At 41.4% G+C, this 27,558-nt stretch overlaps 3 protein-coding genes and 1 long non-coding RNA gene across 5 annotated transcripts; 3 read left to right on the top strand and 1 right to left on the bottom strand.

Annotated features, from left to right (window-relative positions):
- The first annotated feature begins 180 nt into the window (after positions 1–180).
- On the top strand, positions 181–18,813 carry LOC115128332 (zinc finger protein 706-like). 2 transcript variants are annotated; one of them, XM_065017716.1, is made up of 4 exons: positions 181–288; positions 1,180–1,321; positions 16,959–17,087; positions 18,133–18,813. In XM_065017716.1, the coding sequence occupies exons 2-3, from the start codon at positions 1,187–1,189 to the stop codon at positions 17,052–17,054; spliced, it is 231 nt and encodes a 76-aa protein (XP_064873788.1). In that variant the 5' UTR covers positions 181–288; positions 1,180–1,186; the 3' UTR covers positions 17,055–17,087; positions 18,133–18,813. The 2 variants fall into 2 exon arrangements, with proteins under 2 accessions (XP_064873788.1, XP_029513947.1); XM_029658087.2 differs by lacking the exons at positions 16,959–17,087; positions 18,133–18,813 and adding exons at positions 5,628–5,756; positions 5,897–6,492.
- LOC135571333 (uncharacterized) lies at positions 11,565–14,449 on the top strand. Its single transcript, XM_065017106.1, has 13 exons — positions 11,565–11,588; positions 11,673–11,756; positions 11,878–12,021; positions 12,111–12,194; positions 12,316–12,465; positions 12,578–12,627; positions 12,740–12,809; positions 12,895–12,981; positions 13,077–13,175; positions 13,296–13,376; positions 13,472–13,576; positions 14,009–14,121; positions 14,410–14,449. The coding sequence occupies exons 2-13, from the start codon at positions 11,739–11,741 to the stop codon at positions 14,447–14,449; spliced, it is 1,041 nt and encodes a 346-aa protein (XP_064873178.1). The 5' UTR covers positions 11,565–11,588; positions 11,673–11,738.
- Positions 18,630–26,831, bottom strand: LOC135571442 (uncharacterized). The gene is made up of 2 exons (XR_010463815.1): positions 26,743–26,831; positions 18,630–19,452 (listed from the first exon to the last, which is right to left on the bottom strand). It is a non-coding gene; the product is annotated as an uncharacterized LOC135571442 (long non-coding RNA).
- LOC135571331 (uncharacterized) lies at positions 22,251–26,243 on the top strand. Its single transcript, XM_065017105.1, has 16 exons — positions 22,251–22,579; positions 22,666–22,712; positions 22,976–23,115; positions 23,219–23,290; positions 23,375–23,458; positions 23,577–23,723; positions 23,813–23,893; positions 24,010–24,159; positions 24,272–24,321; positions 24,443–24,512; positions 24,598–24,684; positions 24,780–24,878; positions 24,999–25,079; positions 25,175–25,279; positions 25,734–25,846; positions 26,135–26,243. The coding sequence occupies exons 2-16, from the start codon at positions 22,685–22,687 to the stop codon at positions 26,241–26,243; spliced, it is 1,416 nt and encodes a 471-aa protein (XP_064873177.1). The 5' UTR covers positions 22,251–22,579; positions 22,666–22,684.
- Positions 26,832–27,558: the final 727 nt, after the last annotated feature.

The raw sequence follows: 27,558 nt of genomic DNA, 5'->3' as shown, positions 1-27,558 counted from the left end.
GTTGCTAAAAATGTGTGGCTCAAAATAGGTTGGGCTTTTAATTTTTTTTTTTTAAATAGTGAGTGCTGTGTTTGATGTGAAAAATATATTTTTTCGACGAAAGTATAAGGGAGTTGTTCTCCAGTCTAATAGCTGGCGGTAATGCAACATTTATTGAATGCCAACCGCCGGTAAACCTCATCGAAGAAGAAAATGAAGGCGGCGCTCCGTAGTTTTGATACCTCCTAGCCAACTTCCGATTCTGGTACAACACCCAAGGAGAACGAAGACGGGCGAAACAACGCGAAGGTATTTTATTTAAAAAAAATAAGCGTTTTATTTATCAGATTGAACAGTACACATGTTGGTGTGTTCAACTTATAGCCAAATAAAATATTTGGTAACATTAATGTTGGTTTAGCTATCGTCCTGCGACGGTAGCTAAATAGCTAACTAACGTTAAGCCACACTTGAAATGGCTGACTAACTTGGCTAGCTAGCTAAGAACTGGCTAACCATGCTTTATTTTGTTTCAGTTCGCGCCGCAGACATGTTTGTCTTAGTTATTACGCAAGTGTTACTAATCAATTGGCTAGTTTACTAGCTAGATGTGCTAGCTATTTTTGCCAGCCGAACTAACGTTAGCTAGCACTAGTTAGCTACAATACGAGGTATACGGGGTATAATCACGAGTGCACACCGTAGCAAACAGTTGCAAAACATTTCGCAACGAACACGAGATTCTATTGGGCAAATAAACATGTCAGTTTCGTCTCGTTTTCTTCTTTGTGAATACACCACAGTTAGCCACTACAGTGGAATGTTTTGGCTTGATGCTTATCACATTCTTCTCAGAACAGAAGATAAACTCGGCCACACGCTTCTCTATTGACTAGTCACACCTGACTATCCAGCTGATGCCTTCACAAAATATGCTAGCCATTAGATTGTATAGCACGCCTAAATCTTATAGTTTAAAGCTGTTACATAAAACCTATTGTTTACTAAATACAAGCTAACTAGGTAAATAATCATACATAATCTCTTGTTTAGTTGTCAGCTGGTTAGTCACGTGTTTAGCTAAATTCACTTGTACATTTTCTTCATAGATGGCTAGATTGCTGACAAGACTGTGATACTAGTATCAACAGATAAATATCAATGCTATGAGTTGCATTTTTAGAATTCTGTTTCTTTCAGGTAGGCTATGGCTCGCGGGCAACAGAAGATTCAATCCCAGCAAAAGAACGCCAAGGCGGCAGCTGCTAAAAAGAAGGGAGCGGCAGCAGACCAGAAGACTGCAGCCAAGGCAGCACTTGTCCACACCTGTCCTGTCTGCCGGGTGAGTGTTAGTGGTTGGTAGTTTATGTGCCTTTAGTAGGCAGGGCTAGGGCTGTTATGGTGATTGTATTACTGCCACACCGACGGTCACGAGTCATGACGGCAGGCAAACTCCACGTGACCGTTTATAGTCACTAAATTAGGCTTCTCCAAGCTCTGATGCTCCTGCTAGTTACTAGTAGCCTACCAAACTTGCTAACTGCCTGGAACTCAGCACTCTGTTGTCTCTCTGATTACTCTGACATCAATGCAAATGTATCGACTATCTAATCAAACACTTCATGAAAGGCCATGTTGCACAACATTTCTATAGGCTATGAAATTACGCGAGAAAACAAAGTGATGGCCTTTGTTAAAAAGAGGAGGATCCCATCAGCTTTCTATAGGCTAGGCCTACTATATTTATTTCTCAACTTTCCTAATATTAAGCACAATACTTATCTTTACAGCAGGAGTATAGCCTACATAGCTGGCATGAAAATGAACCACAGGAAAAGCATCCTCCATTTGCTATTTAAGTGCATAGATGACATGCATTTTTCCCGCTGCCCCTGTTTTGAGACTGCATGATAACGGTCCATTTTAAATCAACATCAGAAATGGATAAGGATGTGCGCAGTTGTGTCTTTGATGTGTCTGTCTTCACTTTTAGTCTGTAAGAAAGACCCAATCCTGTGACGGAGCCATGTGAGTGAGAAGTGCTTTGGCACCCAGCTGGGAGAAGGGAATTGTAATCATTATATTCAGCCCAAGACCACGCTGCCACTGGCCGCAAAAGGCATGGATTTTTTTAGGGGGCATTACGGCTACACGGGATGCCACTGGGAAATTCGAGGCATTATCAAGTGCTTGCCAAATTGTGAATGAGAGACTGATGAAGTGTGTACAGCCTGCGCAAAAACAAAGCAGAGCTCATGCCTTTCATGCAACTTTTTTCAAATCATCATTAGTCGTATCATGCAGCCTTAGAATGTATTAAAAATCAAAATATATAGCCCAACATGGGTATCACAACAAAAGTTACATAAATAACTCTAAATTAAGCATAAACGAGAACCTGTTTCTTTGTTAACCACTCAACACAGAATATGCGCACTCCGTCAATGTTTGGAGAACATATTCTTTCTATTTTATTTAGCTATGTTTAATTGTTCTTCATACTGTAAAATAATTCCATGCAATTCTAAGCAAATCTTGTCTGTTACATGAACTAGTGTAGCCCACAGCCATAGGGCATAGCCAGATCAGGGCCTAACATAAAGACAACAAAGTATGCTATTCTGTTCTTCTGAAATAGACTACATTTTCTTCATGTCATGTTTCTTTAGACTTGTCTAAAATTGATTTATTGTGAAGGTGTAGGCTATATTACATAGATTTTAGACATTTTAAAGTGTAGATGTTCCAAAGGTCTGCATCAGTGGCTTGAATGCTATGCGTGGAAGCCAGGAGGTGCTAAATGTGTAACTTCTTATGGGCCAACATCCAGTGAAATTGCAGAGCGCGAAATTCAAACTACAGTATTATAAATATTTAACTTTCATAAAATCACAAGTGTAATACATCAAAATAAAGCTGAACATCGTGTTAATCCAGCCACTGTGTCAGATCTCAAAAAGGCTTTACAGCGAAATCAAACCATGCGATTATCTGAGGACAGCGCCCCGCATACAAACACATGAAAACATATTTCAACCAGGCAGATGTGACACGAAAGTCAGAAATAGCGATATAAAAAAATGCCGTACCTTTGATGTTCTGTTGGCACTCCAAAAGGTCCCAGTTACATCACAAATGGTCATTTTGTTCGATAATGTCCTTCTTTATCCATAAAAACTCAGTTTAGCTGGTGCGCTTTGGTCAATAATCCACCCAGTTTCCCTCCATCAAAATGCATACAAAATGAAACACCAAACGTTACTAAAAAACTTTTCCAAACAAGTCAAACAACGTTTATAAACAAACCTTAGGTACCCTAATACGTAAATAAACAATACAATTTAAGACGGAGAATCGTTATTGTCTTTACCGGAGGAAAAATACCAAAGAATGTGCTCTCTTCCACGCGCTTGGAAACGCTACATCCAAAATGGGAGCCACCTAGGAAACTAATTTTCAAAAAAAACAGCCAGAAACTCTTTCTAAAGACTGTTGAGATCTAGTGGAAGCCCTAGGAACTGCAATCTGGGAGGACTTGGCCTTATAATTAAAGTGGTAGGCTGATTTTTTTTTGTGGGGGGGGGGGGTTGTCCTCGGGGTTTCGCCTGCCATATCAGTTCTGTTATACTCACAGACATAATTCTAAGAGTTTTAGAAACTTTTGTGTTTTCTATTCAAATATACCAATATATGCATATCCTAGCTTCTGGGCCTGAGTAACAGGCAGTTTACTTTGGGCACGCTTTTCATCCGGACATCAAAATACTGCCACCTACCAAAGAGAGGTTAACAGTCAATTACTGTGAGACCGGCAGTTATTTGCTTGACAATAGCGAACTGACAATTTCATGACGGCCACAGCCCTATACAGAGCACACCTGTTTTGGTGATTTCAACTAGGTCATCAAATAAATAAATCACAGCATGTTTTGGGGTTCATTTAGTAGTTTTTACCAGATTTTTAAGTACATAACTATTGGAAATGAATGTTGAAAGTTACATTTGTCCAAAACTTAAGTTGCTGCTTCTGTTTGACAAGACATTTTGATAAATATCCCAATAAAAATTTAAAAACAATCAATAACCAAGATGCAGAAAGTGTTATATATTGAAAACCTAAAATGTACTATATACACATGTGCAACGGTCATAAAATTACTTTTGTATTTTTTAAACATGCACAGTATAAACTGTACATGCACCAAAACCCGTTTTGATAAATAACTGATATCGATTAGGGTGGAAATCTCGGTTGTATGTGCTGTTGAAATTAACACAACTTAAAAAAAACACATTGAAACTGGAGAAGTTTTTTTTACATCACTGGTTAGAGAACAACCCGCAGAAGACAGTCGGGTTCATTTGAGGGATGCAATTTCATTTGGGGGTCGCCAAAAAGAAAAGAGAAACTCAACACTTATTTGTCAATCACTCATATCGATATCACGTTGAAATCAATTACGCGAGAGGGGGAGATGAGGTGGCACGTCCTGTTAAAACTAGCATGGCTCAACCATCAGGAAATAATCACTGGTTAGAGGACAATTTGTAGAAGACGGCTAACTACATTTTTAGTCAAGTGTGTCGCCAACGTGGTAAGTGTAACGCAACACTTTTTTTGTTTGTTAATCACTTCCATCGATATCCCGCTGAAATCAATAGAACAGGGGGCATACGTTTCGGGTGTAGTGCTGTTTGAACTAACACTATTCAAAGGCCACACGGAAACTTGGAATAACCTATACATAGTCGGTTAGATGAGTCCTTGAAGGCTTATATCTATATTTTGTAATGTTGCTTTCGGGAGGCTTCTATCATGGAAAGGGACCAGACCACTTTTTTTGTTAACCTAAACGAATCACGGCCCTCTATAGAATAACAACAGTTGACTGGCTATTTAAGTAATGGTTTGACTGTCAAATCCATGTATTGGTGTGTGGCCATTGACTTTTATGGCGAGACCGCCCCAAAATTTCTGTGCCATTTCCTGAACTCTGCGTTCTGCGCATCCCAGCGCTAAGAAAAATTAATTGTACAAAACCTAAAATATTGATCTGTTTAAAACAATTTTTGTCATAGTGATGTCTAAACTTTTAGACTAACATCACCAATCTGAGGTTAACATTTTGTGTAATTCCACAAAATTTTATAGGCTAAAAATGCAAGCTTGTGTAATGTAGTAACACAAACTGTCCGCATTTGGGGAATTTGCTCAATATACAATTTACAATGGCAAAGAAATTCAACATGTCAATTTAAGATGATTGTATTTGTTGCCTACACAAAGTATTACCAAAGGGACATAACACTGAGACCCCTGAACATGGGTGGAGGAATATTTGTGTGACAACCTAAAATAGTGGCAGAAGCTCACCGGCACCAGCAGTCTCTCCAACCACCCCTGAACGTCTGCAGTTTAGAGAGTTGAACAAATGCTTGGCACTCTAGACTAGAGCCTCCATAGTCTGTGCAGCAACCTGAACGTTTCACGTGCCTACCTTTAGGTTTCTCTCAGTGTGCAGTCTATTGTACTGGCCTGTGTGATGTGTAGTAGTTTGATGCATCTTATTACTTTGTTTTTTTGTCACCCGAAAATTCAGTCTCAGCCAATGATTGTTAATATCCTCCATTCCTTACCTGACCCTTAGACGCAGATGCCGGATCCGAAGACATTCAAGCAGCACTTTGAGAGCAAGCATCCCAAGTCCCCAATGCCACCAGAGCTGGTTGATGTTGAGGCTTAAAACGATCACACACACAACGGACCTACAGTTGGGGTAAGATGCTCACATCATTCAGACTTGCAGTGTACATGTCAGCAGCAAGCTTTTGCCCTACTGTATGCTTCAGTTATATGTTGTATGGCTCAATATGTGGAAATGTTGTCACTCATCGTCTTTCATGTTGTGATCCACAGATACACGATTTGAACACTGCGACTGATATAATGGCGTCAAGGGACATAACACTGAGACCCCTGGACATGGGTGGGGGAATATTTGTGTGATGACCTACAATGGGGGCAGAAGCTCACCAGCACCCCATCTTATATGTCCAACCACCCCTGAACGTCAGACTGTATTGAAGCAACCATCTTACTTCTATGAGCCCACTCTACGTACATCCCATATTCCTATGCTGCTCCCTTCACTTAATTCCTATTTCAATAACATCTAGACTAATTTACAAGTCTACAAGTTTCATGACTTTTTTTGCTACTTTTTCTCATCTGTATACTGCTGTCCTACGTTTGCCCCCAACTCTTTTCTATATCTCCTCCCATGCACTCTTGTTCAGATGTTCTTGATCATTTCTGCTTTCTTTGAGGAGGGTGTCATGGATTTGATATAAGGTCAAGACCGTGCCTGGTTCTGCCTATATAAAGACCCTGGTCGAAACGAGGCCAAATCCTGTAGTAGTTTTGGTCTGTATGCAAAGATCACTTTTGATAATCCATGTTGTAACAATTTTTGTTGTTGCTTTTTACCATTTCCAATAAATTTTGCGATTATATATGGAAGCATTCCACTGCCTATTTGATCCATTCTGAAGGAAAGCAGTGAGGAAGTTTTGTTTGTATGTGTGTTGAGGTTATGTATGCCTTGTAATCCTACCAGAAAATCGGGACTTCCGAATGCAAGTTAAACGCAATTCCATCTATACGGATACCAGACAAATGCATTTTCAATATACTGTAGCTGAATAGGGATGACACCGTCTATGGATTTCACATTACTGGATGAGCGCACAGCCAAGCCTGGTAGGGCATAGGCCCACCCACTGGGGAGCCAGGCCCAGCCAATCAGTTCGTTTTTATTTATGAAAGAAAGAAATACTCTTCAGCTGCCCGGGTGGCTGGTCTCAGATGATCCCACAGGTGAAGAAGCCAGATGTGGAGGGCAAGCGTGGTTGAGGCCGGTTGGAAGTACTGCCAAATTCTCTAAAATGACGGGGGTGACTTATGGTAGAGAAGTGGACATTCCTGCAGTCCGCATACCAATTGCACAATCCCTCAGAACTTCAGACATCTGTGACAAAACTGCACATTTTAGTGCCCTTTTGTCCCCAGCAAAAGGTGCACCTTTGTAATGATCATGCTTCTTGATATGGGGCACTTGTCGGGTGGATGGATTATCTTGGCAAAGGAGAAATTCTCACTAACAGGGATGTAAACAAATGAGACAAATTAGCTTTTTGTGCGTATGGAACATTTCTGGGATTTTTTATTTCAACTCATGAAACACGGGAACAACATTTTTTTTTTTTTTTTTTCAGTATATAGTCCTCCAGAAAAATGTTGACAAGGACTTACATCACTGTGTATTCGTTCCTCTGCACATACAAAAATGGCCAAACATGTTTTTTCCATTTTCAATTGCTACTACTGCTCTTCTCTGTATCACGGAGGCCCTCCGCACTGCTAAAGCTAACTCTCTCTCCTCTGCTCTCATCCTTCTAGACCTATCGGCTGCCTTCGATACTGTGAACCATCAGATCCTCCTCTCCACCATCTCCGGCGCGGCCCACGCTTGGATTGCGTCCTACCTGACAGGTCGCTCCTACCAGGTGGCGTGGCGAGAATCTGTCTCCTCACCACGCGTTCTCACCACTGGCGTCCCCCAGGGCTCTGTTCTAGGCCCTCTCCTATTCTCGCTATACACCAAGTCACTTGGCTCTGTCATAACCTCACATGGTCTCTCCTATCATTGCTATGCAGACGACACACAATTAATCTTCTCCTTTCCCCTTCTGATGACCAGGTGGCGAATCGCATCTCTGCATGTCTGGCAGACATATCAGTGTGGATGACGGATCACCACCTCAAGCTGAACCTCGGCAAGACGGAGCTGCTCTTCCTCCCGGGGAAGGACTGCCCATTCCATGATCTCGCCATCACGGTTGACAACTCCATTGTGTCCTCCTCCCAGAGCGCTAAGAACCTTGGCGTGATCCTGGACAACACCCTGTCGTTCTCAACTAACATCAAGGCGGTGGCCCGTTCTTGTAGGTTCATGCTCTACAACATCCGCAGAGTACGACCCTGCCTCACACAGGAAGCAGCGCAGGTCCTAATCCAGGCACTTGTCATCTCCCGTCTGGATTACTGCAACTCGCTGTTGGCTGGGCTCCCTGCCTGTGCCATTAAACCCCTACAACTCATCCAGAACGCCGCAGCCCGTCTGGTGTTCAACCTTCCCAAGTTCTCTCACGTCACCCCACTCTTCCGCTCTCTCCAATAGCTTCCAGTTGAAGCTCGCATCCGCTACAAGACCATGGTGCTTGCCTACGGAGCTGTGAGGGGAACGGCACCTCAGTACCTCCAGGCTCTGATCAGGCCCTACACCCAAACAAGGGCACTGCGTTCATCCACCTCTGGCCTGCTCGCCTCCCTACCACTGAGGAAGTACAGTTCCCGCGCAGCCCAGTCAAAACTGTTCGCTGCTCTGGCCCCCCAATGGTGGAACAAACTCCCTCACGACGCCAGGACAGCGGAGTCAATCACCACCTTCCGGAGACACCTGAAACCCCACCTCTTTCAGGAATACCTAGGATAGGATAAAGTAATCCTTCTCACCCCCCTTAAAAGATTTAGATGCACTATTGTAAAGTGGCTGTTCCACTGGATGTCTTAAGGTGAACGCACCAATTTGTAAGTCGCTCTGGATAAGAGCGTCTGCTAAATGACTTAAATGTAAAATGTAAATGTACTAATTTGTACTGGTTAAAAGTATGATTAAAGAATAAGAAAAAAATTGGATAAGTTTTGCAAAACAATGTTTAGTACATCTAAAAGAGACTGGGAAATTCATGGTTCAACAAGAAATTATAGCCATCAAAAGTGTCGAATTTTAACATGATCATTTATAATACAGTACTTTACAGCTTTGATTGATCACAGAATATATGACATGAAAGGGTGATACTTATTTGAGTTTAGTTAATCAAGAGGGAAGTATGGTTAATGTTCATATACCACTCTCGCACTCAAAATAAATATATTAGATACATAGTATATATCAGAATATTGACAGATTATTGCTATCAACTGCTGGTTGCAAGTTATATTACCCTGTTTGTATCTTTTGGAACAATGGCAATTAAGTTGATTAAAATAATGTAGAATAGATAGATGGGCTACCACTGGTGTCACAGGCATCCACAGGTCTTGACCACCATGTTGCGATGCTTCTTTAGGATCACGTTGTTGTTGTCATCGTAGAAGAGTACAGAGATGGGACTGAGCTTGGTGGGTGCAGCATGCTTTGGGAACCTCATCCGGCTTCAGAAGGTGAACCTGCCATTGAAAACGGTAAATCAGACTCATTCATACATGCACTTTCATATAGTCAATGATAATATCCTGTTATAAAAGAGATATGGGTTATTTAAGCAATACGGCCTAAGGAAGAGTGGTATATTGGCCATAAACCACAAACCTCTAAAGTGCCTTATTGCTATTAGAACACCTCATTCAAGGGTTTTTCTGTATTTCGACTTTATACATTGTACACTACAAAACTATGAAATAACACATCTAGAATCATGTGGTAACCAAAAAAGTGTTATATCAAAACTTATTTTATATTTGAGATTCTTCAAATAGTTGAGAATGCCAAGAGTGTGCAAAGCTGTCATCAAGGCAAAGGGTGGCTACTTTAAAGAATCTAAAATATATTTTGATTTGTTTACTACCACTTTTTTGGTTACTACATGATTCCATGTGTTATTTCATTGTCTTGATGTCTTCACTATTTTTCCTCAATGTAGAAAATAGTAAAAATAAAGAAAACCCCTTGAATGAGTAGGTGTTCTAAAACTTTTGACCAGTAGTGTAGATCCTTCAGTGCTTTCTTCCGTGGGCTGCGGCCCCACTTGTCTGAATGTGGTCAATAAGTCCTCCATAAGACTTTATAGCCTACTGTGGCAAAGACTAGACTTTCAGGAGTTAAACAACACAAGAAAAAAAATCACGTTGTTTGTCTCATTCTACCAACCTAGCTAGTGACATTATAAAACACAATATTGGGTATTTGTATTTTATATTATACCAACGATATAGAAAAGCATCTGGTGGCAAAATAGCCAAAAATATAGTGTGTGCGCCAATAAAATTATGATTTAATTCAAGGTTTACAAATATGCCCACTATATAGAACATTCTGTCAGAAAACAAGTCTAAACCCAATGTCTCTACCATATATGGTTGAAAAGTTACCGACGATTTACTCTTGAGAATTTAACCCCACAACACCAAATATGGAGCACATACAACCAAGTGCGGTGCAGTCTAAACTAGCAATGGTCACAGCAAATTATCGTTATTATTTCATCAACACTGTCAAGTACAAGTATATTAATGTTATAATATTGTAGAGAACAAGCTCATGATTAATTCTATGTAATTTTTAATGACATCAGGCAAAGAAAATGACGTTTGGACATGAATTTCTTAGCTCCCTCTTGAATTGACCATTTTTCTCTCAACATTCATCAGAGGCTTTTATCCAAAGCGAGTTACAATAAAACGTGCTGTCGTTTATGTATGGGTGGTGACGGGAATCGAACCCACTACCCTGGCGTTGCAAGCGTCATGCTCTATCAACTGAACTACGAAGGAGCACGTCAATAGAATGTTGACAAGCAATTTTAACAGATTCTAATCTAAATGGAATCATATAATTCCAAACTAATTTCTATGGCAACACAGTTGTCCATTTTGTAAACAATCATTTTCGAACGTGTGTTGCCAAGATACATCTAACCGACGTTCTATTGAACGTTTTCTGTGCGAAAACAACAACTTGTGTTTGCTGCTGACAACAAACTGTATTGATTTTTCAGACCTGAGAACAATCGACTGGAAAATGCCTGGGTGCTTTTCAAGACTGGCGGAGAGAGTGCGTGGACGTCTGCGGCCTACTGCGTCGACAGGTTGTTCAAACTCATTTGTGACTTGTTTTTCTTGTCTTTTTCTGTTTTGCAGGGTTCGTGATCGTCGACAGATGGACAGTGACAGCGACTTCGAAGAGGGTATGTGGAGTTTAAAACTCTTTTTTTTAACTTCATTTAACAATGTCATTATAATTTGCGAAATGTTGTGTATTTTTATCGTTCAGACTTGGCAAAAATGCTTGTGCCAGAGATGTTGTAGCTAGCTAGCTTGCTAGCTAACTTTCACTTTAGTAACTGTTGCTAAGCGATCTACTTTTGCTACCTAGCTAGCTAGTATTAGCAATCTTGATACGTTTTGTCCTAACAATTAATTATTTTATATTCCAATGTTCCTAATTTTAGAAACAACTGTCCTGGATGAGGTCCAGTTGGATGTGCCATTGGATGATGTGCCAGATGTTCCACAGCTGCCAGTCCTCCTTGATGTCCAGAATGCTGCTATCATCCTTGAGGATGTGCCAGATGTGCAGACTATCTTTGAGGTACAATTTTCAGAAAGTTTGGGTTTTATGTTTGAAAAATATCCCAGATATTCAAATTGTGTCTCTGACATTAAACACATCTCTTGTCTGCTTTCTGCTTTAGGAGGCCACTGGCAATTGGCAGTTAATTCTGATTAGGTTCAGCCCCTGTACTGTGGGCCTGTTGTGATCAGGGTAAGAGAACCCCCCCACACACACACACACACATCACTGTTACAATGTTTACTGTTTCCAACATGAATGTATTGTAATGTGCAGAACAATGCCGGTCCGGTGGTTATAGCTTGGAGAACTTTCCAGTTCATCAGCCCCATCATCACCTACATGCGTGGGGGATCCCAGGTCTATGTCTTTGTAACTTCCCAATCCTACATTGTCATTCATTTGATCTTGATGGAAATGTGTCACAGCAATTGCTGAAGTGGTTTTGTTGATCTTGTCTTGTTGTTTATCTCAAGAGCAGGTGGTGGTGAGGATGCACCACGTGAGTAGGGTGAGAGGCCTGGAGACTCAACTGGTGTGGGCCATCTCCAAGGAGACAGCCAGGCTTAGTCCAGAGGGCATCCCCTACTGTGCCACCAAAGTGCAGTCCATCACTTGGATCCAGGTAAGATGGAAATAATACTGAAATAGTATTAGATTAGGCTTTTCTTCACTTATTCCATTTGGCCTTAACATGTATTCTCTCTCTGTCAGCGTGTGGCTGGCAGGGTGACCCACTATGCGTCTCACCTCCGCCGCCACGAGACGTCTGTGGACGTGACGCTTGGCTGCTACCAGGTAAATAAACAATTTCCTTTGTATATAGACTAGACATTACTGGGCATTTTTACATTAGATTTGGTGTGTTTTCTAATAGTGTGTGTGCGGTAAACAGGTGTGTTGTGTGTGTTTTGAGCAGCAGACTGATGTCTCAGTGGTGTACACCACTCTCCACATGGGGCTGGACGGGCTTCTCTCCTCTTCAGCGTGGTCGGAGGCTGCCTCCTTCTCTACGCCCACCACTCAGCACTTCACTGACCCAGAGCCTGAGGGCCACAACTGCTATGAGGTCAGACGTTACACACACATACTATTGACTAGGAGCATTAAGATCCTTCCATTGACCGATTGTTTGTTATGTCATTGGTCACTGATTTTGAATGCTTGTTTTGTTGTCGTAGGGCTGGGAGGAGGACCTGCTGCCTGATGAGAGGGAGGTTCCTCTGCTAAAGTGAGTTCCTCTAAATGTCTGGGCCTGTCAGATGCAGAAGGATAGTGGTCATAATGCTGTTATCCCCCATTGACTCTAATGGTTGACATGCTCCATTCCCTCCCTTCCACAGCCTCTACCTCACCACCAAGAGAGTGGAGGACATCGCCCTGAGGCTCATCTCCCTGCGCCAGGCCTTCACTGTGAGTGGACCCACTTTTCTTTTTCTCTCTGTGACTTCTTGTTCTGTCTCCTAGAGGAACATGTCTCACCCTAACTCTTCCCTAGACCCTGCTTGGTTCCACCCTGAGCAGGAACCATCTGTTTGTGGCGGGAAAGGTCCTCCTGGGCGCACTGGTTCAGGCCAACCACATGGTAACTCACTAACTCATTCTATTTCAAGGGAAAGAGAGCGTCCCTGAGGGGAAATGTGTTCTGTTCACTAAAAGATGCTCTTTTCTTTGTCATAGGACGAGGCCAAGTTCATAAGTACCTATAACGACTTTGTGGACTACCTGAGTGACCCCTCCAAGCGGAATGACATTGAGAGGGAGCTGGCTGAGGCAAAGGTGAGTTCATTAACTCTCAAGTCTCACTGAGTTCTTCCATGTGCATGTCTTTTATACATCACAGTAGCTGATCTATATGAAATCATTCCTATTTTCTCCAAACATGTTTTCTTGTCCTAGATCCATCATGTGAACATGATAGATGTCCTCTTTGAGCTGGTGCTGTTTGGGATGATGACAGCTCAGAAGTCCCTGATGGTGGTAAGTAGCATCTCACTGGAACATGTTTTGATATCTGTCTATTAGCAGTTTCACTTAAATTCCTCTCCTCTTTTCTCCTCCTTTGTTTCCTTTAGCATCCTGGTGGGTTCGTGGAGCGTCTGTACGCTCTCCTGTACTCCTTCCTGCCCACTGCTGCCAACATGGAGCCAGAGGCTGACAGATACCTGCTGCAGCTCAGTGTAAGAGTCTAGGTTACTTCCTGTTTACTTCCTTTTCACTTCCTTATTCATGGTTTACAGGGTTTCAATGCCATTTTAGGGGGAGTATTTCTGATGGTCTCTCTCCTCTAGATAAGCTAGTAACTCAGAGCCATTTTCTATGTGTTGTGTGGTGTTCTCTTCAGGGCGGGCTGATGGCTCTGCTAGATGACATGTTTGGCCAGCAGCTGGCCTGGTACTTTAACCCAGAGTCTCTGGTCACTGAGCTCTCCAGCCTCCTGAGTACCACTTGAGAACCTCATGGCCAGCATGTAGACCTACTGCAGGGACCATACTCCTTTCTCCTTCTCTCTCTCTTTTGAAGGAATTGAAGACTTTAAGTGCTTTGTTGAACCCTGATTAGTTTTTAACACCCATTAATTGAATGTATTCTCTTGTTTTCTCTCCCCACAGGATTCTTGTGACACTTTGCCACCCAACAGGGATCTAGACACCAATGCACTACATTACTTTACACAGATTTTTACATTTTTAAATAAAATAAGTTGTAGTTCAAAAACATTTTGGTTTCCGTCTTTTCATTTATTTGATTTTATGACCATTTCCTTTTCCTATAGTTATAATGCTAATATTAGATAATTACATGAACAATGATGCTTTATTATTTGAATATGGAAATAAAAACAATGTTTTGTTGATTTACAGATACTACAGGCCCACACTTTATATGGTTTTGTACTGTGGTTTGTGATACTGTACTATTTAAAAACATGTAGGACTACATACACTGAGTGCACAAAACATTAGGAACATTTCCTAATATTGAGTTGCACACCCTTTTTCCCTGAGAACAGCCTCAATTCGTCGGGGCATGGACTCTACAAGCTGCCCTAAGCGTTCCACAAGGATGCTGGCCCATGTGTCAAGTTGTCTGGACGTCCTTTGGGTGGTGGACCATTCTTGACACACATGGGAAACTGTTGAGCATGAAAAAAACAGCAGTGTTGCAGTTCTTGACACACTTAACCCGGTGCGCCTGGCACATACTACCATACCCCGTTCAAAGGCAGTTAAATCTTTTGTCTTGCCGATTCACCCTCTGAATGACACACACAATCCATGTCTCAATTCTCTCAAGGTTTTAAAATCTTTCTTTAATTCCCCTTCATCTACATCGATTGAAGTAGATTTAACAAGTGACATCAATAAGGTTAGCTTTCACTTGGTCAGTCTATGTCATGGAAAGAGCAGGTGTCCTCAATGTTTTGTATTATCAGTGTGTGTAGTAACCTGATACAGTATAAAGTATACCACTAGAGGGGATAATTGCTTCAGTCTTGAAAGTTACTTCTCACTATCCCTACTCTACATTAACAGTCTGCCATTGTAGACTGAGGTAACTTGGGTATCTTAGTCTTTTATATTTGCCATTCATGTGAGAGGGTGTAGTAGTGCATACTGACCACTAGTTGGATCATAGTGTGGGTGGTGGAGTTCATGCAGGAACCCAGAGGGTAGAGGCATTCTCCATCACAGTAGAAGGCAGAGTAACCCGTAGGAGCCGATACTCAGTTCAAATGGAGAGAAATACCATAGAAATCGAATGACAAGATTAGATGAATGACGAGAATAGACTCTTAGTCAGCCCTTCTCCTTGTTCGGGCGGCGTTCAGCGATCGACGTTCCATTATTCGTATATCCACTTGTTTTGTCTTGTTTCCATACAGACCTGGTTTTCATTTCCCCAATTAAGCTACTTGTATTTAACCCTCTGATTTCCATCATGTGTTGTGTGTAATTGTTTTCATGCTCTACTTCTATGTTCTGTTTTTTTGAGCGCGTTTGTTTCATGTAGTGCTCTCGTTTTTTGGAACTATAATAAAGTGCGCCTGTTCATTATAATCTGCTCTCCTGCACTTTGCCTCCAATACACCTTCCTGACACTTTCTATGAGAAATACATGATAAAGAATGCAAAGAACATACTCTACCATGCACATCCTACACATGCCTTGCTTCCCTAAAAATACTGTGTGTTACAGCAAATAAGGTGGTACAATGTTAGAATCTCACCTTCCAGCCTTGTTCACTGAATCTCACAGATAATTCATGTCTCTTACAAGCCTGACGCCCACTGTTGACATGGCTGTGATCTGAAAGGGACCAAAAAGTATGTTATGAACCAGGAAAGACTCATGTACACTTTGGATGCATTGGATTTCAAATTAAATGTAACAGCAATTTAAGTAATTTTGTAATTGAGATGAACTATCCCTTTAAACTGTGTATAAAACAAGTTTAACTAGAAGACGAAAAACCAGTGTTGTCCCCTGACCTTGTATGTATACTGGGAAAGGGCAGGTCGTATTTGGGCTTATTTTTATGGGGTTGGGTTTCAGGGCGCATGGGGGGCAACAAGGGGGCCTGGCTGGCCCTGAAGAAGTTGGTTAGATGAGTACTTGAAGGCTTATATCTACAATTTGGAATGTTGGATGTTGATTTCGGGAGGCTTCCATCATGGAAAAGGGACCAGACCACCTTTTTTGTTAGTTAACCTAAATTATTCACGACCCTCTATAGAATAACAACAGTGACAACAGCTGACTGCTATTTAAGTAATAGATTGACTGTCAAATCCATGTATTGGTGTGCGGCCATTGACTTTTATGGAGAGACCGCCCAAATTTTCTGTGCCATTTCCTGGGCATTTCATTAACTCCGCATTCTATGTTCTGCGCATCCCAGCGCTTGGAAAAATCCATGGTACAAAACCTAATATATTGATCTGTTTAAAACAATAAATCTTATGTCATCGTGAAGTCTATAAACCTTTAGACTAACATCACCAATCTAAGGTTAACATTTTGTGTAATTCCAAGTTTTATAGGGTGAAAATGCAAGCTTGTGTAAGGTAGTAACACAAACTGTCCGCATTAGGGAAATTTGCGCAATTTACAATTTACAATGGCAAAAAAATTCAACATGGCAATTTAAGATGATTGTATTTGTTGCTTACTCAAAGTATTACCAAAAGTACATATATTTCAAGGGACATAACACTGAGACCCCTGAACATGGGTGGAGGAATATTTGTGTGACAACCTAAAACAGGGCCAGAAGCTCACCAGCACCAGCAGTCTCTCCAACCACCCCTGAACGTCAGTCATTTAACCATTTAGAGAGTTGAACAAATGCTTGGCACTCTAGACTAGGGCCTCCATAGTCTGTGCAGCAACCTGAACGTTTCACGTGCCTACCTTTAGGTTTCTCTCAGTGCAGTCCATTGTGGCCTGTGTGATGTGTAGTAGTTTGATGCATCTTATTACTTTGTTTGTTTGTCACCTGAAAATTCAGTCTCAGCCAATGATTGTTAATATCCTCCATTCCTTACCTGACCCTTACAGACGCAGATGCTGGACACGGAGACATTCAAGCAGCACTTTGAGAGCAAGCATCCCAAGTCCCCAATGCCACCAGAGCTGGTTGATGTTGAGGCTTAAAACGATCACACACACGATGGATCTTCAGCTGGGGTAAGATGCAGTATACAGTGGCAAGAAAAAGTATGCAAACCCTTTGGAAATATCTGGATTTCTGCTAAAATGGGTCATAAAATGTGATCTAACCTTCATCTAGGTCACAACATAGACAAACAAAGTCTGCTTAAACTAATAACACACAATTATACGTTTTCATATCTTTATTGAAAACACTGTGTAAACATTCACAGTGCAGGGTGGGAAAAGTATGTGAACCCTTGGATTTAATAACTGGTTGACCCTCCTTTGGCAGCAATAACCTCAACCAAACATTTTCTGTAGTTGTGGATCAGATCGGCACAACTGTCAGGAGGAATTTTGGATCATTCCTCTTTACAAAACTATTTCAGTTCAGCAATATTCTTGGGATGTCTGCTGTTAACTGCTCTCTTGAGGTCATGCCACAGCATCTCAATCGGGTTGAGGTCAGGATTCTGACTGGGCCACTCCAGAAGGCGTTTTTTCTTCTGTTGTTGATTTACTTCTGTGTTTTGGGTCGTTGTCCTGTTGCATCACCCATCTTCTGTTGAGCTTCAATTGGCGGACAGATAGCCTAACATTCTCCTGCAAAATGTTTTGATAAACTTGGGAATTTATTTTTCCCTCGATGATAGCAAGCTGTCCAGGACCTGAAGCAGCAAAACAACACCAATCCACGATGCTCCATCTACCATACTTTACAGTTGGTATGAGGTTTTGATGTTGCTGTGCTGTGCTTTTTTTTTCTCCACACATGGTGTTGTGTGTTCTTCCAAACAACCCAACTGTAGTTTCATCTGTCTTCAGAATATTTTGCCAGTAGCGCTGTGGAACATGTAGGTGCACTTTTGCAAACTTCAGACGTGCAGCAAAGTTTTTTTTGGACAGCAGTGGCTTCTTCCGTGGTGTCCTCACATGAACACCATTGTTGTTTAGTGTTTTACATATCGTAGAGATGTCAGCAGCAAACTCTTGCACTACTGTATGCTTCAGTTATATGTTGTATTGCTCAACATGTGGAAATGTTGTCACTCATTGTCTTTCATGTTGTGATTCACAGATACACGATTTGAACACTGCGACTGGTATAATGGCGTCAAGGGACATAACACTGAGACCCCTGGACATGGGTGGGGGAATATTTGTGTGACGACGTACAATGGGGGCAGAAGCTCACCAGCACCCCATCTTATATGTCCAACCACCCCTGAACGTCAGACTGTATTGAAGCACCTCCAGGGGTGTAAAGTACTTAAGTAAAAATACTTTAAAGTACTACTTAATTTGTTTTTGGGGGTATCTGTACTTTACTATTTATAGTTTTGACAATTTTTACTTTAACTTCACTACATTTCCAAGGAAAATAATGTTTCAGACATCTGTGGCATTGTGTTGTGACAAAACTGCACATTTTAGTGGCCTTTTGTCCCCAGCAAAAGGTGCACCTGTGTAATGATCATGCTGTTTAATCAGCTTCTTTATATAGTGCACCTTTCAATGTGGATGGATTATCTTGGCAATGGAGAAATGCTCACTAAAAAACTTTTGAGGCATATAGAACATTTCCGGGATCTTTAATTTCAGCTCATGAAACATGGGACAAACCTTTTACATGTTGCGTTTTTTTGTTCAGTATAGTTTTTTAAATTACAAATATAGCGGTATACAGTCCTCCAGATATCTGTTGACAAGGACATACATCACTGTGTATTTGTTCCTCTGTACATACAAAAATGGCCAATTTTTTTTTTCATGTTATCATTTTCCATTGTTACTAACTTGTACTGGTTAAAAGTATGATTAAAGAAGAAGAAAAATACGTGTACGTTTTGCAAACCATGTTTAGTACATCTAAAAGAGACAATGAGAAAAAAATGTATGGTTCAACAAGAATTTTAGCATTGATTGCACTTATGATACAGTACATTACAGCTTTGATTGGTCACAGAATATATGACATGAAGGGGTGATGTAATTATCTGAATTACTGTAGATTTGAATAGTTTAGTTAATCAAAAGTGAGGTATGGTTATAAGTCCAATGGGTGTTGTTCATATACCACTCTGACTCTAAATCAATATATTAGATACATAGTATATATCAGCATATTGACATATTATTGCTATCAACTGCTGGTTGCAAGTTATATTACCCTGTTTTTATCTTTTGGAACAATGGCAATTAAGTTGATTAAAATGATGTAGAATAGATAGATGGGCTACCACTGGTGTCACAGGCATCCACAGGTCTTGACCACCATGTTGCGATGCTTCTTTAGGATCACGTTGTTGTTGTCATCGTAGAAGAGTACAGAGATGGGACTGAGCTTGGTGGGTGCGCAGCATGCTTTGGGAACCTCATCCGGCTTCAGAAGGTGAACCTGCCATTGAAAACAGTAAATCAGACTCTTTCATACATGCACTTTCATATAGTCAATGATAATATCCTGTTATAAAAGAGATATGGGTTATTTAAGCAATAAGGCCCAAGGAGGGGCCAGATACCACAAACCTCAGGGGTGCTTTATTGCTATTAGAACACCTACTCATGCAAGGGTTTTTCTTTATTTTTTACTATTTTCTACATTGTTGAATAATAGTGAAGACGTCAAAACGATGAAATAACACAAATGGAATCATATAGGAACCAAAAAAGTGTGAAACATATCAAAACATGTAATATATTTGAGATTCTTCAAATAGCCACCCTTTGCCTTGATGACAGCTTTGCACACTCTTGGCATTCTCTCAACCAACTTCACCTGGAATGCTTTTCCAACAGTCTTGAAGGAGTTCCCACATATGCTGAGCACTTGTTGGCTGTTATTCCTTTACTCTGCGGTCCTACTCATCTCAAAACATCTGTTTGGTTGAGGTCGGGGGATTGTGGAGGCCAGGTCATCTAATGCAGCACTCTGTCACTCTCTCTTAAGCAGGCATTGTGTCAAGAAGCAGTGCGGCTTGGCTGGGTTGTGTTTTGGAGGATGCACGGCTCTCAACCTTCGCCTCTCGCCAGTCCATACGGGAGTTGCAGCGATGAGACAAGACTGTAACTACCAATTCGATACCACGAAAAAGATGTAAAAGTAACAATTATTATTATAATTTTTTTATAATAATTTATAAAAACAAATGATAGTCCCACTAAGCCCAAACCAGATGGGATGGCGTATAGCTGCAGAATGCTGTTGTAGCCATGCTGGTTAAGTGTGAATTCTAAATCAATCACAGACAGTGTCAACAGCAAAACACCTCCTCCTCCATGCTTTATGGCAGGAAATACACATGCAGAGTTCATCTGTTCACCCACACCGCATCTCACAAAGACATGGCAGTTGGAACCAAAAATCTCACATTTGGACTCCAGACCAAAGGACAAATGTATTGTGTTTCTTGGCCCAATTAAGTCTCTTCTTCTTATTGATGTCATTTAATAGTGGTTTCTTTGCAGCAATTCAACCATAAAGACCTGATTCACACAGTCTCCTCTGAACAGTTGATGTTGAGATGTGTCAGTTACTTGAACTCTGTGAAGCATTTATTTGGGCAGCAATATCTGAGGCTCGTAACTCTAATGAACTTTTCATGTTATTGTGTGACTAGGGTGGGTACTGTAGTTTTTGTATTTCTATGTTGGTCTGGTATGGTTCCCAATCAGAGGCAGCTGTTGAGCGTTGTCTCTGATTGGGGATCATATTTAGGCAGCTTTTTCCCCACTGTGGTTGTGGAATCTTGTCTATGTCTAGTTGCCTGCGAGCACTACATTAGCTTCACATTTCGTTTTGCGCTTTATTGTTTTCTGTGTGTTTCACTTCAAATAAAAGAGGATGGAACCATACCACTCTGCACCTTGGTCCGATTCATACAATAACGATCGTGACACTTATCCTCTGCAGCAGATGTAACTCTGGGTCTTCCATTGCTGTGGTGGTCCTCATGAGAGCCAGTTTCATCATAGCGCTTGATTGTTTTTGTGACTACACTTGAAATATTCCGTATTGACTGACCTTCATGTCATAAAGTAATGATTGACTGTTGTTTCGCTTTGCTTATTTGAGCTGTTCTTGCCATAATATGGACTTGGTATTTTGCCAAATACGGATATCTTCTGTATACCCCCCTACCTTGTCACAACACAATTGATTGGGTCAAACGCATTAAAATGGAAAAAAAAATCCACTTTTAAGAAGGCACACCTGTTAATTGAAATGCATTCCAGGTGACCTTCTCATGAAGCTGGTTGAGAGAATGCCAAGCGTGTGCAAAGCTGTCATCAAGGCATAGGGTGGCTACTTTGAAGAATCTAAAATATATTTGAATTTGTTTTACACTTTTTTGGTTACTACATGATTCCATATGTGTTATTTCATCGTTTAGATGTCTCTTCAATGTAGAAAATAGTAAAAATAAAGGAAAACCCCTTGAGTAGGTGAGTAGGTGTTCTAAAACTTTTGACAGGTAGTGTAGAGCCTTCAGTGCTTTTTTCCGTGGGCTGTGGCCCCCCGTGTCTGAATTTGGTCAATAAGTCCTCCAAAAGACTTGATTGCCCACTGTGGCAAAGACTATACTTTCAGGGGTTAAACAACACACAAAAAATAACCTTGTTTGTCTCATTCTTCCAACCTAGCTAGTGACTTTATAAAACACAATATTTTGTTATTTGTATTTTATATTATACCAACGATATAGGAAAGCATCTGGTGTCAAAATAGCCCCAAATATATAGGGTGTTCACCCATACATGTACACCCATACAATTATCAAGGTTTACAAATATGCCCAATCAATAGAACATTATATCAGAAAACAATAGTCTAAATGTCTCTACCATATATGGTTGAAAAGTTACCAACGATTTACTCAGAATTTAACCCCACAACACCAAATATGGAACACACACAACCAAGTGCGGTGCAGTCTAAACTAACAATGGTCACAGCAAATTATCGTTATTATTTCATCAACACTGTCAAGTACAAGTATATTAATGTCATAATATTGTAGAGAACAAGCTCATGATTAATTATATGTCCTTTTTAATGACATCAGGCAAAGTAAAGGACGTTTGGACATGAATTTCGTAGCTCCCTCTTGAATTGACCATTTTTCTCTCAACATTCATCAGAGGCTTTTATCCAAAGCGAGTTACAATAAAAACCTGCTGTCGTTTATGTATGAGTAGTGACGGGAATCGAACCCACTACCCTGGCGTTGCAAGCGTCATGCTCTATCAACTGAACTACGAAGGAGCACGTCAATAGAATTTTAACGGATTCTAAAATGAATCATATCATTTCAAACTTTCTATGGCAACACAGTTGTCCATTTTGTAAACAATCATTTTCGAACGTGTGTTGCCAAGATACATCTAACCGACGTTCTATGGAACGTTTTCTGTGCGAAAACAACAACTTCTGTTTGCTGCTGACAACAAACTGGATTGATTTTTCAGACCTGAGAACAATCGACTGGAAAATGCCTGGGTGCTTTTCAAGACTGGCGGAGAGAGTGCGTGGACGTCTGCGGCCTACTGCGTCGACAGGTTGTTCAAACTCATTTGTGGCTTGTTTTTCTTGTCTTTTTCTGTTTTGCAGGGTTCGTGATCGTCGACAGATGGACAGTGACAGCGACTTCGAAGAGGGTATGTGGAGTTTAAAACTCTTTTTTAAACTTCATTTAACAATGTCATTATAATTTGCGAAATGTTGTGTATTTTTATCGTTCAGACTTGGCAAAAATGCTTGTGCCAGAGATGTTATAGCTAGCTAGCTTGCTAGCTAACTTTCACTTTAGTAACTGTTGCTAAGCGATCTACTTTTGCTACCTAGCTAGCTAGTATTAGCAATCTTGATACGTTTTGTCCTAACAATAAATTATTTTATATTCCAATGTTCCTAATTTTAGAAACAACTGTCCTGGATGAGGTCCAGTTGGATGTGCCATTGGATGATGTGCCAGATGTTCCACAGCTGCCAGTCCTCCTTGATGTCCAGAATGCTGCTATCATCCTTGAGGATGTGCCAGATGTGCAGACTATCTTTGAGGTACAATTTTCAGAAAGTTTGGGTTTTATGTTTGAAAAATATCCCAGATATTCAAATTGTGTCTCTGACATTAAACACATCTCTTGTCTGGTTTCTGCTTTAGGAGGCCACTGGCAATTGGCAGTTAATTCTGATTAGGTTCAGCCCCCTGTACTGTGGGCCTGTTGTGATCAGGGTAAGAGACCCCCCCCCCACACACACACACACATCACTGTTACAATGTTTACTGTTTCCAACATGAATGTATTGTAATGTGCAGAACAATGCCGGTCCGGTGGTTATAGCTTGGAGAACTTTCCAGTTCATCAGCCCCATCATCACCTACATGCGTGGGGGATCCCAGGTTTATGTCTTTGTAACTTCCCAATCCTACATTGTCATTCATTTGATCTTGATGGAAATGTGTCACAGCAATTGCTGAAGTGGTTTTGTTGATCTTGTCTTGTTGTTTATCTCAACAGCAGGTGGTGGTGAGGATGCACCACGTGAGTAGGGTGAGAGGCCTGGAGACTCAACTGGTGTGGGCCATCTCCAAGGAGACAGCCAGGCTTAGTCCAGAGGGCATCCCCTACTGTGCCACCAAAGTGCAGTCCATCACTTGGATCCAGGTAAGACGGAAATAATACTGAAATAGTATTAGATTAGGCTTTTCTTCACTTATTCCATTTGGCCTTAACATGTATTCTCTCTCTGTCAGCGTGTGGCTGGCAGGGTGACCCACTATGCGTCTCACCTCCGCCACGAGACGTCTGTGGACGTGACGCTTGGCTGCTACCAGGTAAATAAACTATTTCCTTTGTATATAGACTAGACATGTCTGGGCATTTTTACATTAGATTTGGTGTGTTTTCTAATAGTGTGTGTGCGGTAAACAGGTGTGTGTGTTTTGAGCAGCAGACTGATGTCTCAGTGGTGTACACCACTCTCCACATGGGGCTGGACGGGCTTCTCTCCTCTTCAGCGTGGTCGGAGGCTGCCTCCTTCTCTACGCCCACCACTCAGCACTTCACTGACCCAGAGCCTGAGGGCCACAACTGCTATGAGGTCAGACGTTACACACACATACTATTGACTAGGAGCATTAAGATCCTTCCATTGACCGATTGTTTGTTATGTCATTGGTCACTGATTTTGAATGCTTGTTTTGTTGTCGTAGGGCTGGGAGGAGGACCTGCTGCCTGAGGAGAGGGAGGTTCCTCTGCTAAAGTGAGTTCCTCTAAATGTCTGTGTAGTCTGGGCTTGTCAGATGCAGAAGGATAGTGGTCATAATGCTGTTATCCCCCATTGACTCTAATGGTTGACATGCTCCATTCCCTCCCTTCCACAGCCTCTACCTCACCACCAAGAGAGTGGAGGACATCGCCCTGAGGCTCATCTCCCTGCGCCAGGCCTTCACTGTGAGTGGACCCACTTTTCTTTTTCTCTCTGTGACTTCTTGTTCTGTCTCCTAGAGGAAGATGTCTCACCCTAACTCTTCCCTAGACCCTGCTTGGTTCCACCCTGAGCAGGAACCATCTGTTTGTGGCGGGAAAGGTCCTCCTGGGCGCACTGGTTCAGGCCAACCACATGGTAACTCACTAACTCATTCTCTTTCAAGGGAAAGAGAGCGTCCCTGAGGGGAAATGTGTTCTGTTCACTAAAAGATGCTCTTTTCTTTGTCATAGGACGAGGCCAAGTTCATAAGTACCTATAACGACTTTGTGGACTACCTGAGTGACCCCTCCAAGCGGAATGACATTGAGAGGGAGCTGGCTGAGGCAAAGGTGAGTTCATTAACTCTCAAGTCTCACTGAGTTCTTCCATTTGCATGTCTTTTATACATCACAGTAGCTGATCTATATGAAATCATTCCTATTTTCTCCAAACATGTTTTCTTGTCCTAGATCCATCATGTGAACATGATAGATGTCCTCTTTGAGCTGGTGCTGTTTGGGATGATGACAGCTCAGAAGTCCCTGATGGTGGTAAGTAGCATCTCACTGGAACATGTTTTGATATCTGTCTATTAGCAGTTTCACTTAAATTCCTCTCCTCTTTTCTCCTCCTTTGTTTCCTTTAGCATCCTGGTGGGTTCGTGGAGCGTCTGTACGCTCTCCTGTACTCCTTCCTGCCCACTGCTGCCAACATGGAGCCAGAGGCTGACAGATATCTGCTGCAGCTCAGTGTAAGAGTCTAGGTTACTTCCTGTTTACTTCCATATTCTTAGTGTACTTCCTTTTCACTTCCTTATTCATGGTTTACAGGGTTTCAATGCCATTTTAGGGGGAGTATTTCTGATTGGTCTCTCTCCTCTAGATAAGCTAGTAACTCAGAGCCATTTTCTATGTGTTGTGTGGTGTTCTCTTCAGGGCGGGCTGATGGCTCTGCTAGATGACATGTTTGGCCAGCAGCTGGCCTGGTACTTTAACCCAGAGTCTCTGGTCACTGAGCTCTCCAGCCTCCTGGAGTACCACTTGGAGAACCTCATGGCCAGCATGTAGTCCTACTGCAGGGACCATACTCCTTTCTCCTTCTCTCTCTCTTTTGAAGGAATTGAGGACTTTAAGTGCTTTGTTGAACCCTGATTAGTTTTTAACACCCATTAATTGAATGTATTCTCTTGTTTTCTCTCCCCACAGGATTCTTGTGACACTTTGCCACCCAACAGGGATCTAGACACCAATGCACTACATTACTTTACACTGATTTTTACATTTTTAAATAAAATAAGTTGTAGTTCAAAAACATTTTGGTTTCCGTCTTTTCATTTATTTGATTTTATGACCATTTCCTTTTCCTATAGTTATAATGCTAATATTAGATAATTACATGAACAATGATGCTTTATTATTTGAATATGGAAATAAAAACAATGTTTTGTTGATTTACAGATACTACAGGCCCACACTTTATATGGTTTTGTACTGTGGTTTGTGATACTGTACTATTTAAAAACATGTAGGACTACATACACTGAGTGCACAAAACATTAGGAACATTTCCTAATATTGAGTTGCACACCCTTTTTCCCTGAGAACAGCCTCAATTCGTCGGGCATGGACTCTACAAGCTGCCCTAAGCGTTCCACAAGGATGCTGGCCCATGTGTCAAGTTGTCTGGACGTCCTTTGGGTGGTGGACCATTCTTGACACACATGGGAAACTGTTGAGCATGAAAAAAACAGCAGTGTTGCAGTTCTTGACACACTTAACCCGGTGCGCCTGGCACATACTACCATACCCCGTTCAAAGGCAGTTAAATCTTTTGTCTTGCCGATTCACCCTCTGAATGACACACACAATCCATGTCTCAATTCTCTCAAGGTTTTAAAATCTTTCTTTAATTCCCCTTCATCTACATCGATTGAAGTAGATTTAACAAGTGACATCAATAAGGTTAGCTTTCACTTGGTCAGTCTATGTCATGGAAAGAGCAGGTGTCCTCAATGTTTTGTATTATCAGTGTGTGTAGTAACCTGATACAGTATAAAGTATACCACTAGAGGGGATAATTGCTTCAGTCTTGAAAGTTACTTCTCACTATCCCTACTCTACATTAACAGTCTGCCATTGTAGACTGAGGTAACTTGGGTATCTTAGTCTTTTATATTTGCCATTCATGTGAGAGGGTGTAGTAGTGCATACTGACCACTAGTTGGATCATAGTGTGGGTGGTGGAGTTCATGCAGGAACCCAGAGGGTAGAGGCATTCTCCATCACAGTAGAAGGCAGAGTAACCCGTAGGAGCCGATACTCAGTTCAAATGGAGAGAAATACCATAGAAATCGAATGACAAGATTAGATGAATGACGAGAATAGACTCTTAGTCAGCCCTTCTCCTTGTTCGGGCGGCGTTCAGCGATCGACGTCACCGGCTTTCTAGCCATCGCCGTTCCATTATTCGTATATCCACTTGTTTTGTCTTGTTTCCATACAGACCTGGTTTTCATTTCCCCAATTAAGCTACTTGTATTTAACCCTCTGATTTCCATCAACTATAATAAAGTGCGCCTGTTTATTATAATCTGCTCTCCTGCACTTTGCCTCCAATACACCTTCCTGACACTTTCTATGAGAAATACATGATAAAGAATGCAAAGAACATACTCTACCATGCACATCCTACACATGCCTTGCTTCCCTAAAAATACTGTGTGTTACAGCAAATAAGGTGGTACAATGTTAGCTCCTGATTATCTATTCAGTACAATGAGTAGTTAAGAGAGATAGAATCTCACCTTCCAGCCTAGATCACTGAATCTCACATATAATTCATGTCTCTTACAAGCCTGACGCCCACTGTTGACATGGTTGTGAACTGAAATGGACCAAAAAGTATGTTATGAACCAGGAAAGACTAATGTACACTTTGGATGCATTGGATTTCAAATTAAATGTAAACGCAATTTAAGTAATTTTGTAATTGAGATGAACTATCCCTTTAAACTGTGTATAAAACAAGTTT

Source organism: Oncorhynchus nerka, linkage group LG4 (assembly GCF_034236695.1).
Source record: "Oncorhynchus nerka isolate Pitt River linkage group LG4, Oner_Uvic_2.0, whole genome shotgun sequence".
Taxonomy (NCBI): Eukaryota; Metazoa; Chordata; class Actinopteri; order Salmoniformes; family Salmonidae; genus Oncorhynchus; species Oncorhynchus nerka.
The sequence above is the reverse complement of the archived record's forward strand: the minus strand, read 5'-3'. Positions and strand labels throughout refer to the sequence as shown.

What these genes read in the sequence shown, in the direction of transcription:
- LOC135571333 (XM_065017106.1), top strand. An exon ending in AGGGAGGTTCCTCTGCTAAA is followed by an intron (nt 12,628 to 12,739) that starts GTGAGTTCCTCT and finishes TCCCTTCCACAG; the next exon opens with CCTCTACCTCACCACCAAGA. An exon ending in TGGTTCAGGCCAACCACATG is followed by an intron (nt 12,982 to 13,076) that starts GTAACTCACTAA and finishes TCTTTGTCATAG; the next exon opens with GACGAGGCCAAGTTCATAAG.
- LOC115128332 (XM_065017716.1), top strand. Translation starts at nt 1,187, where the DNA reads ATGGCTCGCGGGCAACAGAAGATTCAATCCCAGCAAAAGAACGCCAAG. An exon ending in ACACCTGTCCTGTCTGCCGG is followed by an intron (nt 1,322 to 16,958) that starts GTGAGTGTTAGT and finishes TGACCCTTACAG; the next exon opens with ACGCAGATGCTGGACACGGA.
- LOC135571331 (XM_065017105.1), top strand. Translation starts at nt 22,685, where the DNA reads ATGGACAGTGACAGCGACTTCGAAGAGG. An exon ending in AGGGAGGTTCCTCTGCTAAA is followed by an intron (nt 24,322 to 24,442) that starts GTGAGTTCCTCT and finishes TCCCTTCCACAG; the next exon opens with CCTCTACCTCACCACCAAGA. An exon ending in TGGTTCAGGCCAACCACATG is followed by an intron (nt 24,685 to 24,779) that starts GTAACTCACTAA and finishes TCTTTGTCATAG; the next exon opens with GACGAGGCCAAGTTCATAAG.